Source organism: Pinus tabuliformis, chromosome 8 (assembly GCF_031772625.1).
Source record: "Pinus tabuliformis cultivar Carrire ecotype Pingquan chromosome 8, CPIR1, whole genome shotgun sequence".
Lineage (NCBI taxonomy): Eukaryota > Viridiplantae > Streptophyta > Pinopsida > Pinales > Pinaceae > Pinus > Pinus tabuliformis.
The window spans coordinates 1,499,630,067-1,499,643,615 of record NC_142294.1 but is presented as its reverse complement, the minus strand read 5'-3'; the positions used below and the strand labels follow the sequence as shown (position 1 = coordinate 1,499,643,615).

At 42.5% G+C, this 13,549-nt stretch overlaps 1 protein-coding gene across 3 annotated transcripts in view; it reads right to left on the bottom strand.

Annotated features, from left to right (window-relative positions):
* LOC149241521 (choline monooxygenase, putative (CMO-like)) overlaps positions 1-13,549 on the bottom strand; it is a 301,653-nt gene that overhangs the window by 71,170 nt on the left and 216,934 nt on the right. The window contains exons 7-8 of one of the 3 annotated variants that reach the window (XM_089374000.1): positions 1,662-1,783; positions 1,451-1,543 (exon numbers count right to left, since the gene is read on the bottom strand). The exons of 1 other annotated variant lie outside the window; for it this stretch is intronic. In XM_089374000.1, the coding sequence (XP_089230126.1) occupies positions 1,451-1,543; positions 1,662-1,783 (215 nt within the window). The remainder of the gene's footprint in view (positions 1-1,450; positions 1,544-1,661; positions 1,784-13,549) is intronic. One more of the 3 variants, XM_089373998.1, reaches the window with a different exon arrangement.

The window sequence follows — 13,549 nt, the reverse complement described above, 5'->3', positions numbered from 1 at the left end:
ATAACTCATAATAAAATAATTTTAGGCCCTCATTTAACTAAAATTAACCAAGTCTCTACATTTCACATAGCTTTAAGTTTTGCATTTGCATATGAGACAACCAAATCATTCAGCAGCAGTTTCCCATCCTTTACTTGGACATCATTTCCTTCACAAGATAGTTGACTCCACAGGGCACTGGTATCACTTTCCTTAAATCAAATTGAATCCTTCAAAATCTTGCGTATTCCAAACAAGTTTTGGTTTCTTAGTTGTGTCTCCTGAACCGGTTGGTTCCAAACTAGTATTCATTTATTCCATTTCTATAGGGTCTACCCCCGTTAGTCTACTATAGGGAGACAACTCAAACGGAGTGTTTGGGGATCAGTGTGACAGCCCCCAATCTGAGTCGTTGCCGCAGTGCCTAGACATTTTGTGTGACAACAGTAGGTAACAATCACCAACCGATTGATTCAACATAAACATGCATGCCAATCGGGCGGGGGGGGGGGGGGGCTTCAAAAAATGTCATACCCTGTAAATAAGTTTTTCTCCCTAGCAATATCCCACCATGATAAAAACAAAATAAAAAGCTCGACCTAGGCTTGAACCAAGGACACGCCACCAAATTTCATATAAATCATCCAACCTTAGGAAAAGGCTAGCTAATCAAGGAAACATGTATCGAAAATATGTTGAACTTCACCCTACTACCTAATCTATTAAATATTTAGAGCAAAGACCAATACGTTCGAATCTTGCTACTACGATTTAGAATAATTAACACAGTTCTTAGTGGGAAAGATTGAGTATGAATCACAAATAAGAAATTATGGCACAACCAATGAAAGGGATGGGGATGGAAAGTGCAAGCTGAGGATTTCCTATACTCATGTATCCCTCCATTCCACGTATTGAGTCAGACAGCCCATATTTTGGCCACTGTTCTATTTAGAAATAACGTGAATTAATATTTTAAGTTATTTTCCTTAATTTGCAACATAAGGCCTTGTTCTTAAAATAGCTTTGACAAATAATGATTGTATCCTTTACTGGTCCTAAAAATTTATCTTGAGGGATATCAACTATAATCATTGCTGGATTTACTTTTTAGATTAATTGCCTTGGTTGTTGATTGTATCAGCATTCTTGGTAATAAGTTAGATTTGACCCAGCAAAGTTAAAGACTAACTGTACTGAGGATTCTGACAACGCAAATAAAAATAATTGTGTTAGTACATACCAATCAAAGCTGGACATGTGTCAGGGCTCAAAATGATTATGCTGTGCAATCAAATGCAGCTTTAACCATTAAATATGGTTTTCCTTCATGTAAGTTCTTTTGTGTTCCATGTTTAGAACATCCATTACACTTTCTCTGTTAATTAGGTTTACAATACCCCTGCATATTAAAAACATTCCAAGCACAGTAGAAATAGAAATAAAACTGAAATGTGAAGTTAACCCACACCTTATTGAATCTTCTAGGAAGTAATCAAATATTACTTGGCACTTGGAAGTTCCCAGTGGAAGGACAAGATTTGTGTCCATCCAAGGACCATACCTGGTTCAAAAAGCTCATAAGCACCAGAGTCAAGCATTGCCTTACTTTAAAATATTCTCTGATTTATCACAACTGATGAGATTCACACTTAAATTTCTACTGAAGCACATGGGCATACCTATTAATCATGAAGTTTGGGTATATAAAAGCATAAACTGCATTCTTTCCAAGCCTATCAAAATTCTCTTCTTCCTCCAGCTCTGCACTCTGGCAAGTCTGTAAACTCACCTTCTCAAACAACTGAGTTACAAGGTTACAGATGCACAAAATCAGAAACCATTACCATTTTATGCACCATGTGCAAAAACAACGATAAAATGGGTTAAAAGACAACAATAATTGGATTAGACTCCCAAAAAACTAACATGAAAAAAATTGTTCTGCCACATGCATGAACAGAAAATATGAGAATTCTGATCAAAATGTTCATGTATCTTTACAGAGTTACTTACAGCATTAGTTTCCCACCATATAAATATTGTTTGTAAAGATATAATCCCAGTGCCAACCCTCAGGATAGGATTCTTCTCTTACAACAGTAAGTTTCTTTCGTTTCTATGTGAATACGGTGGGATCAGCTATAAGGAAAGAATAGGGAGCAATTACATAACCAGAAATCCCACGGAATTTAGTTAACCAAAGGCAATCCAGATTCCAGACAATTAGGATTGACCTTCACATTCCTACCCTTATGGACAAGATAATATCTCACCATTTATTGAATAGGCAGATACCTTGCAGTATGGCATGAGGACAGTTTGAATTGCAATACCAGATGCTTGAGGGCCCCGGGAGAGATATCTACAGAAGCAATTATCAATTCCTACAACGGACATCACTGACACTAATTTTATTCGCAGAGGAATGAAAGGAATAAAGGAGAATTCAAATTCTACACCCTTGTGGATAGGTTATAAGACAACTTCATTTGAATACCCCTTCAAAAGTGAAGCTGAAAATGTCCCATGGCAGTGGATCAGGTCAAAGAGACATTTACATACTGTGCAAATTGAAAGGTAATGGGTTACCATAAAATAAAAATGCCAACAGAATTCAGAAATGCACAATTTTTCTGGACCACGTACTAGACTCTATAAAATGAAAAGTATTTCAATGGTGTGGTGATAATGATTTGCAATATTACTAGCCCTAAGGGTTAGCTGAATTGGTTGAACCATCAGTCCAGCATGTTGCTGACATTTAGGGTTGAACCCTACATTGTGATTCTTTGGGGAGTTGCTGTCACCCCTTAGCCTTATCCCTCCAAAGACCCTCTTCATTTCTCAATAACCCATCATCACCCAACTGCCTCTTAGCCTTATCCTCCAATTGACTGTATTTTGCATTTATATTTAAAAAAAAAAGCATCCAAAATGTCAAACTAGTTGCAGAATATATGAAAACATGCAAATTTATACATAGATCGAGATAGAAATGGCATCCATAGTACATTAACGATTAATTATTCAAGCATCAACCATATAGAATCTAGATTCTATCAATTAGAAACAAGCATACACAATTTTAAGTCATATAATATAAAATAGACCATAACTTATGGAATGAGATAGGTTATATAGCAACTGCTAACAGTAACATGACCAAATAGTTATGTTTACAAAAGACGCCATCTACACACCGAAATATGAAGACCAAAAGTTTCAAAACAATAAACTGAGCCAGTTTCTATACACATCTCTACAAAAGAAGTGTTCGCCAATTGTGAAAGAACCTATGTTACCAAATGTTGTAGTTGTGGGGTAGCACTGCCATGCATCTTCCACCATTGATTATATCGAGATCCTCATCCCTAGTATCGTTCTTCATTCTTCTTCTGTTGTCTAGTCCTTGTCTCTACCTCAATTCTCTAGGGACATCAGTTGACACCTCCCAATTTTGATCCAACGGCCCAATCCAAGCCTTAAAATATGGTAGAAAAAGCCTAGCATGCCTGATCAACGATTTTGGTTTGAGTGAAGGGTACATTTTTGTTGAGGTCATGACAAAGGAGTTCAACGATCAACAACACCACCATTGGGGTACATATAGGGCTTGGTGTTCTTGATTAAATGCCATTCACATACCCTCATACAAGATAGAATCCAATGAAATGGTGCAATCCCATTGATCTTGAAATCTTGAAAACACAAGATAGAATCCAATGAAATGGTGCAATCCCGTTGATCTTGAAATCCTGAAAATTGTAAAGTCTGTTGAACTTTAAATAGGTATGAAAATTTATTTTCTCCATTGATGAGGTTGGAACCAATCTCAAACATACTCAAATAATTAATGGTAATGTCAGAAATTTAAGTAAAAGTTTACTTTTTTCTTTAAGAATTTAACATTACCATTAGGGAGCATCTAGGTAGTGTCTAGGGAGAGTCCAGGCAGTGTCTACAGAACATCTAGAAAGTACCTAGGGAGTGTCCACCGAGCATGACAGAAGTGTGTATGGGTGTGCGATTCGGCACATGGGAGCGCAGTTCGACACATGGCAGTTCCAAATTTCTAGTAAGTGCACAAATCGTGGCTAAGACACAATTCCAGCGACGCTTCAGCAATGGTTCCAAATGATGCGCAGTTCCGGGGTACGAGGCGGGACGGGGGCGAACGATTCCTAGAACACAGATCTAATAATGCTTGAGATGTCTCTTCAATAACAATTCAATTAGATGGATGTCTAAATTTGTAACTTTTCACATAGTATATATTGTTGAATTTGTAACTATGGTCGGTCTTTATAATGTACTTTTGGTCAATTGATGTAATATGATATTTATGTTGAATTGTGTAGCTTGGAAGGTACTCCAAGCCCTAGGGTTCAGGGTTTGGAGGACAAAGCGCCACAAGAGCATCTTGTGGGCTTGGAACCCAAGTGTGGGGTTTTGGCACCCAACGTGTTTTTGGGGCAAAACCATGATGGATTTACGGCATGTGATGGATAAGGATGATAGTGCTCGGAAAGACGATTCCAACGCATCGAAAATCGTCTGAATCCGAGTTGTCGTTAGAGAGATATGAATTTTTGAAGTTGACATAATTAATTAATTGTCAAGTAGGCCGACTTGATAAGTGTCACTTCAAATGTGACGTTGAGCCTTCATATGTGTATAAATATGAAGCGTATTGAGTCATTTTAGAGCATCCATTTGTGGCAATATATCTCTAAGAAGAGCTCTGAAATTTCATGGAGGAATATCTCTGTTTAGCCGCAGCAAGAGGAGGGTAAAGACAGCGTGAAAGAGGCCAAGGGACAGCGGGGGTACTTCTGTGTGAAGGCAGTTTGCTGTAGGTGACAGCGAAGTGTGTAAAGGGCTGTTTGAAGGCATGTTTAAGGGTTGTTCTTAACCATGGATGCTGGGCAGTGAAGGCCACAGGGCTGTGGAGCAAAGCAGAGCTGTTCGGGCAGGATTTGAGGGAGGCCGTAAGCCTACAGCAGCTGCTGTGCTAGGGTGCAGGCCATAGCCAGCAGCTGGGCTATCTCTATGGGCTGCGTTGAAGTATTAAGCCCAGGTTTGGGGCAGCGTAGGTGTGGAGAGCCTTACCTTGGAGGACTGCAGCCTTAGAAGGCTTGACTTGATGACTGCGTGGAGGATTGAGTGTTGCAGTTGATGCCCTAACCAGAATTGCAGAATGCAGCAGTCAAGCACTGTGAATAACAGTGTTTTGGAGAGATGTATTGGGTCAAGGCTTGACAGTGTTTGGATCAGTTTGTAGTGCAGCCTGTGGGTGCCATTTGGAAGACTTTTCGTGGAGGTCAAAACTCCATCCTAGGAACAGAACTTGCAGTGACGAGATTGGGTGTCATAGAGCGGATTGGAGGGCAGCGAGTTGACTACCCAAAGTAGCCCTAGAGCAGCAGACAAGAAGAACTTTGTTGCTGCAAGGTTGGGTGAAGTACGGTGCCGAAGTGCAACACTTTGATGGACTAAAGTTGTTGCTAGCGTGGCAAATTGGAGCTTAGGAATTAGGCCTACCCAGAGAGCAGTTGATGAGCTCGTGTTCATTGTGGCAAACATGACTTGCAGCAGTGATAGGTAGCAGCCCTCTTGGAGTCTCGATGTGTAGATGCCTTGATGGACTAAGGCGCTACTAGTGAGCAGTATGGGTGTGACGAACCGGCAGGACAAGATACGACATAGAAGTACTGCAGCCAAGTTTGTCATTGTATCTTGTAACCATAGACTGTTGTATTTATCAGATTTGGATTAATATAATGAAGATTGGTGATTGTGCATTATTGTACAATTTTGTTTTAAACTGTGTATATTGTGCGTATATGATTTACTGCTTTATATTTCCGTTGTGCAAAGTAGTTTATGGTTGAGATTCTTGGTTTTGTAGCGTCAGTGATTTTAAGACACTAACCTAGACCGAAGGTCATGGAACTTCAACATGGTATCAGACCATGTCTGAGCTACTTTGAAAGTAAGTAAATTAGAGTTGTGCACAATGAAGTACAGCGTGAGAGGGTGTTGGTCATATTGTAAGTGAAGGATTCACTACAATGTCGAAGTTGCAGGTAGGTATCCAATATGAGGATAGGTTGGAGGGGTTGTCCAACTATAGTCCATGGAAGGAAAGGATCAAGTCGATATTGCCGGTCAACAGGATCTGGGATTTTGCCGAGAAAGAGATCAAGAAGCCAACTGACCCTAAGCAGCTGAAAATATGGGAAGATTTGGATGCGAGAGCGACACTGATCATCCTAGATGGTGTGCAAGATGCCCTAATACCTCATTTGTCTGGGAAGAACACCACACATGAGATGTGGATGTCTCTTCAAAATTTGTTCCAGAATAAAAACGAGAACCAAGTACTAGTATTGGAGGACAAGTTCCACCAAGATAATAAAGGGTGAAAGCGTGACCTCATATCTAACGAGATTGTCTCAGGTCAAAGACGAGCTTGCCGCCATCGGTGTGACTGTCTCAGATGGTGATATGGTAAGGATTGCCTTAAAAGGGTTCACCGAGGAATGGAAGCCCTTCATCAAAGGAATTGTTGCCAGGGAGAAGTTGCTAGACTGGGATAAGCTGTGGGATGACTTCATTCAGGAAGAGTTGCGAAACCAAGATCTTCAGCCGAAGTAGAAAGCTTCAGATGATGACGTGGAACTTGCATCACAAATGAAGGGTAAGCAAAAGGACTTGAGTAAAGTCAAGTGTTTCAACTGTGGCGAGATGGGTCATTTTTCGTCGAGATGTCCGAAGAAGAAGGGAGATGATGAGGAAAGAAAAGGGAAGGAGGCCGCCCTTATTTCCAATAAAGCAAAGATGGATGAGCTCGCTAGAAGATTGGAAGACGAAGAGGAGGATTTTGCTATGATTTCTCATTTCTCGCAAAGTACTATCAAAGAGGATGGATGGTACATGGATAGTGGTGTGACGAAGCATATGACAGGATCACAGGATATTTTTGAGACTCTAACGAGATGGGACTCGAAGTTGCACATGGTGTTGGGCGACAAGAGTCAATTGGAGATTCGAGGATCGGGTGTTGTGCCATTCAAAATGGAGACAGGACGTATGAAGCGGGTTCAGGATGTATTGTTTGTACCATGACTTAAATATAATGTGCTCTCTGTCTCGATGATGGAGAAGAAGGGGTTTGAGGTCTTGTTCCATGATGGAAAGGCAAGACTCGAGCTCAGAGGCTCTAAGTCCGATGGGATTGTTCTCGAAGTTAGAGAGCATGGTCTCTACAGGTTAACTACCAAGCCTGAGGATCATGGAAAGAAGCAGGGACAGGTGCGGGTTCCAGAGAAGCAGGAGCAAGTACAGTTGTAGGTGCAATCTTCAAAGCAGAAGGCACAGGTTCCCGAGAAGAAGGTACACTTTTCCAAGAAGGTCCAAGTTCCAGAGACTCAGAAGGAGTCTAGTTCGAGACAGAGCTTGCAGATTCAGAGGGAGACTCTGCAACCCAAGAATAGTGTGTGGTCAGTGGTGAGCAAGGGTGCTCCTACAACTGCCAAGAAGGAATCATGGAAAGAGTGGAAGATGTTAAAGGATAAGAAGAAGTAGGTTTCTTCTGGCAGTGACAACGACACTTCCAAGAAGCGCGTAGTTCACTGTACAGGGATTGTTGCAATTGTGAGCGCCAAGAGTTGGGCAAGTGTTGCGAGCAATGATGATGATGACGAGATACATCCTAGTCTTGGAAGTACCTCCCTCGCTAAGACGAAGTGTTGAATTGTGTAGCTTGGGAGGTACTCCAAGCCCTAGGGTTCAGGGTTTGGAGGACAAAGCGCCACAAGGGCAGCTTGTGGGCTTGGAACCCAAGTGTGGGGTTTTGGCAGTCATCATACTTTTGGGGCAAAACCATGATGGATTCTCAGCATGTGATGGATGAGGATGATAGTGCTCGGAAAGACGATTCCAACGCATCGAAAATCGTCTGAATCCGAGTTGTCATTAGAGAGATGAATTTTTGAAGTTGACATAATTAATTAATTGTCAAGTAGGCCGACTTGATAAGTGTCACTTCAAATGTGACGTTGAGCCTTCATATGTGTATAAATATGAAGTGTAATGAGTCATTTTAGAGCATCCATTTGTGGCAATATATCTCTAAGAAGAGCTCTGAAATTTCGTAGAGGAATATCTCTGTTTTGCCACAGCAAGAGGGTAAAGATAGCGTGAAAGTGGCCAAGGGACAGCGGGGATACCTCTATGTGAAAGCAGTTTATTGCAGGTGACAGCGAAGTGTGTAAAGGGTTGTTTGAAGGCATGTTTAACGGATGTTCTTAACTGTGGATGTTGGGCAGTGAAGGCCACAAGGCTGTGGAGCAAAGCAAAGTTGTTTGGGCAAGCTTTGAGGGAGGTCGTAAGCCTACAAAAACTGTTGTGCTAGGCCGCAGGCCATAGCCAACAGCTGGGCTATCTCTAAGGGTTGCGTTGAAGTATTAAGCCCAGATTTGGGGCAGCGTAGGTGTGGAGAGCCTTACCTTGGAGGACCGCAGCCTTAGAAGGCTTGACTTGATGACTGCTTGGAGGATTGAGGGTTGCAGTTGATGCCCTAACCAGAATTGTGGAATGCAGCAGTCAAGCACGGTGAATAACTGTGTTTTGGAGAGATGTATTGGGTCAAGGCTTGACAGTGTTTGGATCAGTTTGTAGTGCAACCTATGGGTGCCATTTGGAGGACTTTTTGTGGAGGTTAAAATTCCATCCTAGGAGCAGAACTTGCAGTGACGAGATTGGGTATCATTGAGCTGGTTGGAGGGCAGCGAGTTGGCTACCCAAAGTAGCCCTAGAGCAACAGACAAGAAGGACTTTGTTATTGCAAGGTTGGGTGAAGGACAATGTCGAAGTGCAACACTTTGATCGACTAAAGTTCTTGCTAGCGTGGCAGATTGGAGCTCAGGAATTAGGCCTACCCAAAGAGCAGTTGATGAGCCCGTGTTCATTGTAGCAGACGTAACTTGCAACAGTGATAGGTGGCAACCCTCTTGGAGTCTCGATGTGTGGATGCCTTGATGGACTAAGGCACTACTAGTGAGCAGTATGGGTGCGACGGATCGACAAAACAAGATACGACATAGAAATGCTACAACCAAATTTGTCATTGTATCTTATAACCATAGGCTGTTGTATTTATTAGATTTGGATTAATATAACGAAGATTGGTGATTGTACATTATTGTACAATTTGGTTTTAAACTGTGTATATTGTGCGTATATGATTTACTGCTTTATATTTCCGCTGTGCAAAGTAGTTTATGGTTGAGATTCTTGGTTTGGTAGCGTCAGTGATTTTAAGACTCTAAGCTAGACCCAAGGTCATGGAACTTCAACAATTTATCATCATAAAGCATATTTATAAATTCTTGAGTCAAAAGAAAAATTTATTTTGATTCAAAGTCCCATTGCAACTTTTGAAAGATGTAAATTTGAATTTTTGAAATGTAATTTTTGGCTCCACGAGTGACATGTCAGCTTCCCTCCAAGTCAAGTCGGCCATGGCCAAGAGACACGTCCATTCACCCTAGACGGACTACTATATAAAGGCAGTTCGAGCTCCTCATTTGGCTAATTCGCATCTCTCACTCAAGACAGTTTCAAAGGCAAAGGCAGTGAAGGATAATAAGGAAGAAGGAGGACGAAATCTTCTCTCTCTCTCTATCTCTCTCTAGCATCTAGCTCGTGTCGTCTAGTCTCTCTCTTCGTGATTCGCATCTTTCTAGGGCAACTGCTGCAAGAGGACTGAAAAATTTCTAGGTTACTAGTCAAATACTGGGGGCCGAAATTCTAGGTCACTGGACAGTTACTGGGGGACCAAAATTTCTCGATCAAACAAGCAAAACGAAGTGTAAGATCAGTTTTGGTGACTTGATTTGGAGGAGAAGACCAGGTTTGACAATAGGTCTAGGTGTGTCTCTTCATGAACAAGAAGAATTTCTCTATTGAAAAGGTTGTTGGGTTTTTCCCCGTAGTGGGCTTTCCCAAGGTAAATCGTCTCTCTTTTGTGCATTGTGATCTTTATTGTTCTACTATTCTTTGTTGTTAAATTTTTGAAGTATAATTACTTAATGATATATTGGAACAAGTTAAAAGAAGATCTACATCAAACGTAATTATCAAAATTTCAAAATATTGTGCTAACCTTAATTGCTCTAGAAAATCAACATCGTATCAGAGCTTTGGTGACAAAAGGAAGATACATTGAGATCACTTTTGCAGAAGCCCTAGAGAGAGCATTTTATTGAAGTCCTTGTACATTGACATCTATGGCTTCTTCCATGAAATCAGAAAACAAGCTAGAGGGAGCATCAAACTTTAGAGCTTGGAAAGTCAAAATAGATCTTATTATTGTTGATTTGGGTTAGCATCGGATGTGCTCTAGCCATGAAAATTGGTGGAGATGCTAAAGCACATGATATCTCCAAGACCCATAAATGGTTTTGACATATTGTACCCAGTTTGGAAGATATTAAAATAATTAATATCTTTAATGGAGTTTCGAAGTCTAAACTTAGGAAAAATAAGATATTAATGGGTATTAATATAAAATTGCGTTAGAAGGTTCCAAAAGTCGTGGATCAAGCCAAATCTAATCTTAGCCATTGATTAGAGATTTAATCTCGATCGTTGAAGGACCAACGAGAAAAGTATAAGAAGAGGCTTGAGGGTCAGTTCGAAGATACACCAAAGTGATCAGTCATTCATTTTGCTAGAGCGAGGTTGCTAAGAAAAGGTGAATCAGTGATCAGCAGCGAGGGGCAGTGACCACTGGGCAGAGAGGCAAAGACAGTGCCAAGAGACCAACGCAAAAGCAGAGAGCAAGAGCAGCAGTTAGAGCAAGCCACGCAGAGCCCAATAGAGACAGCACAGAGCCCAGAGGGACTGTGTCATCCATGCAGAAGGAAGAGGGAGTGACGCAGAGGGTCCCAGAGGCTGCGCAGTGCCTCAGAGGGCTGATGCAGAGGGTCATGGTCCTAACGCAGTGCAGCAGGAGGCTGACGAAGAGGCCAGAAGGGCTAGTGCTGAGCTTCAGAGTCGCCAGAGAGGGTTTCGTGAGACAGGTTTTCTGAATACTTGTTTCCGAATAGAGAGGTATTGTTGCCGTGTATTTTTATATGTCGGGTGAGCCGGTTAGGCACCCAATTGTACTCAAGGAAATAATGCATAAGAATAAACCCTCATAATAGCTGCACCGATTTTCCCGATTTGGGCTTTTACGGGGACATTTGTCTAAAAATAACGTTGTCACTTGTGTGTTTGTTTTCTTTCAGCTGATGATCTGTAGATGTTGTGACTGTATTGTGTTTATTTCAGTATTTAAATGTTTTAAATAACTTGTTCAAAATTTACAAGTAGAAGAAATAAACCAACAGAATACAGATTAATTTTCTAAAGGATAGACTTAGAAAATTCAACATGGTATCAGAGGGTGGTTGTAGATCACATGAAAGCTGAAGGCATCAACTGAGCAAAGCATTTGTAACAGATTCAGCTGTCCTGAGTGATAGAGCTGATCCTTGCAGAAAGCGACAGAGAAAGGGTTGACGCAGAGGGATTGCGTCATCAGTTCGGGCCTGAGAGAGGCTAGCGTAGAGGCTAAGAAGGGCAAAAACAAGCTCACGCAGAGGCCAGGAAGGCTGGCATAATTGGCTGAGGGAGTTGTTTTGCCAATGTCGGGAATACGCAGAGCCAAGACGATCAATCCTTCAGTTGCTGGGATGAAGGAGTTGTGAGCAATTTGCGGGAGCGAAGCTCGTAGGGTACTATGGTTAGAACAATACCTAACAGGCCAAAACCAAGGTAGAGCAAGTTGTTGCCAAGGCGGATTTCTAGCCAAGGAATCCAGATCAGTGTTGCAGTTGCACAGACGATCAGAGAGGGGCAACTTGACGATTGGCAGAAGGATTTCCAAGAGGGAAATGGGGACTTAGAGGGAGTCCAGAAGAGAACTTCCAGATGGGAAGTAAAGAGACTCAGACGAGTCGAACCGAGAACTTCCAGACGGGAAGTAGAGAGACTCAGCAGGAGTCGAACCGAGAACTTCCAGGCAGGAAGTAGAGAGACTCGGAGGAGTCGACAGAGAAGAGCAGAGAGATGGTTGTGAATGGACTGAGGGATTAGGATAGGTTGGACAGAGCATCCAACTTTGTGGTCTGGAAGGCCAAGATCCTGTCCATTCTAGATAGACATCGCATCAAGGGCTTCGCCTTCAGAGTAATGGCTATCCCAATTGACCTAGTAGCTAATGAAAGGTACGAGGAGGCAATGAACAAGGAAAAATTCATCATCCTTGATGGGGTCAAGGTTCATGTGGTCCAACATATTGCCGAGAAGGAGACGGCAAAGGAGATGTGGGATACCTTGAAGACGTTGTACCAGCATACTTCCGTGCAGAGGAAGATGCTACTTGAGAATCAGCTACCGTCATACCAAATGCAGAAGGGATATCAGATAGATCTCTTCCTCAGTCGGTTGAAGGAGATCTGGGACCAACTGACTTGCATAGGGGCCACGTTCGATCAGTTGATGGTAAGAACCGCACTAAACGCAGTCTCTGAGGAGTGGGAGACATTTGTCCAGAGCATACTGGGCAGGGTGAGTCTTCCAGATTGGGAAGAATTATGGGCAGCTCTTCATCAAGAAGAGATCAGACAGCTGACCAAGACGGGAAGTAGCAGCGAAGGAGTCCGGATCAAGAAGGAAGAGGAAGAGGATGCAGCTCTGGCATCTACGAGAAAACATGAGAAGAGGAAGAAGGACCTCTCCAAGGTCAAGTGCTTCCACAGTGGGGAACTGGGTCACTATGCGAACCAATGTGCGAGTAAGAAGAACAAGGGAGAGGCTTCTGACTCTAAGGCAACGCTAGCAAAGGCGGAGAAAGAAGTCGAGGAGGATGACAATTGTGCCATGAATGCTCATGTGCCACTAAAGAAGAAGTGGGGAGACATCGAGCTGTAGTCAGAAGCACTACAGGCGATGAGGGGTAGGATCCTTGAGGTACCCAACCTCTTGGATTATACCTTGCTACGGGAGCCCCAAAGAGGAATAGCAAAACTAGCAGATGTCAGTAGAGACGGATGCGGATGAAGTTGTAGAGAGTGCTAGTTGCAGGACTCCCTAGGAAGCACGTGGCTAGCAGGTTGCAACAGTGCGAGAGCGCGGGAGTGTTGCACCAGTGCAGGATGGCATAGAGAGGTGTGCAACGGTGTGAGATGCAAAGAGTTGTTGTAGCAGCGCAGAGGTCAGCAGAGGGAGCTTCAACATCGGGAGTGTTTCTACCCTGACAAGGATGTCAGAAGTTGGGTGGATCAGTTACTTACTTCTCAGTAACTGAGTTGCAATGCAGAAGTAGTTTGCAGTAGCATGATGAGAGGGGGATCCAGTGCAGATGCAGTGTTGGGAGGATGGACCAGTAGTAGCACGGATGCAAAGGGAGCTGTCATACGGATGCAGCAATGGCAATGGCAGGGCCATGGGCAGCAATACAGGATGCAGCAGTGTAGAGGATGTTGGGCGGGGAGGCCTAGCATAAGCACAGTTA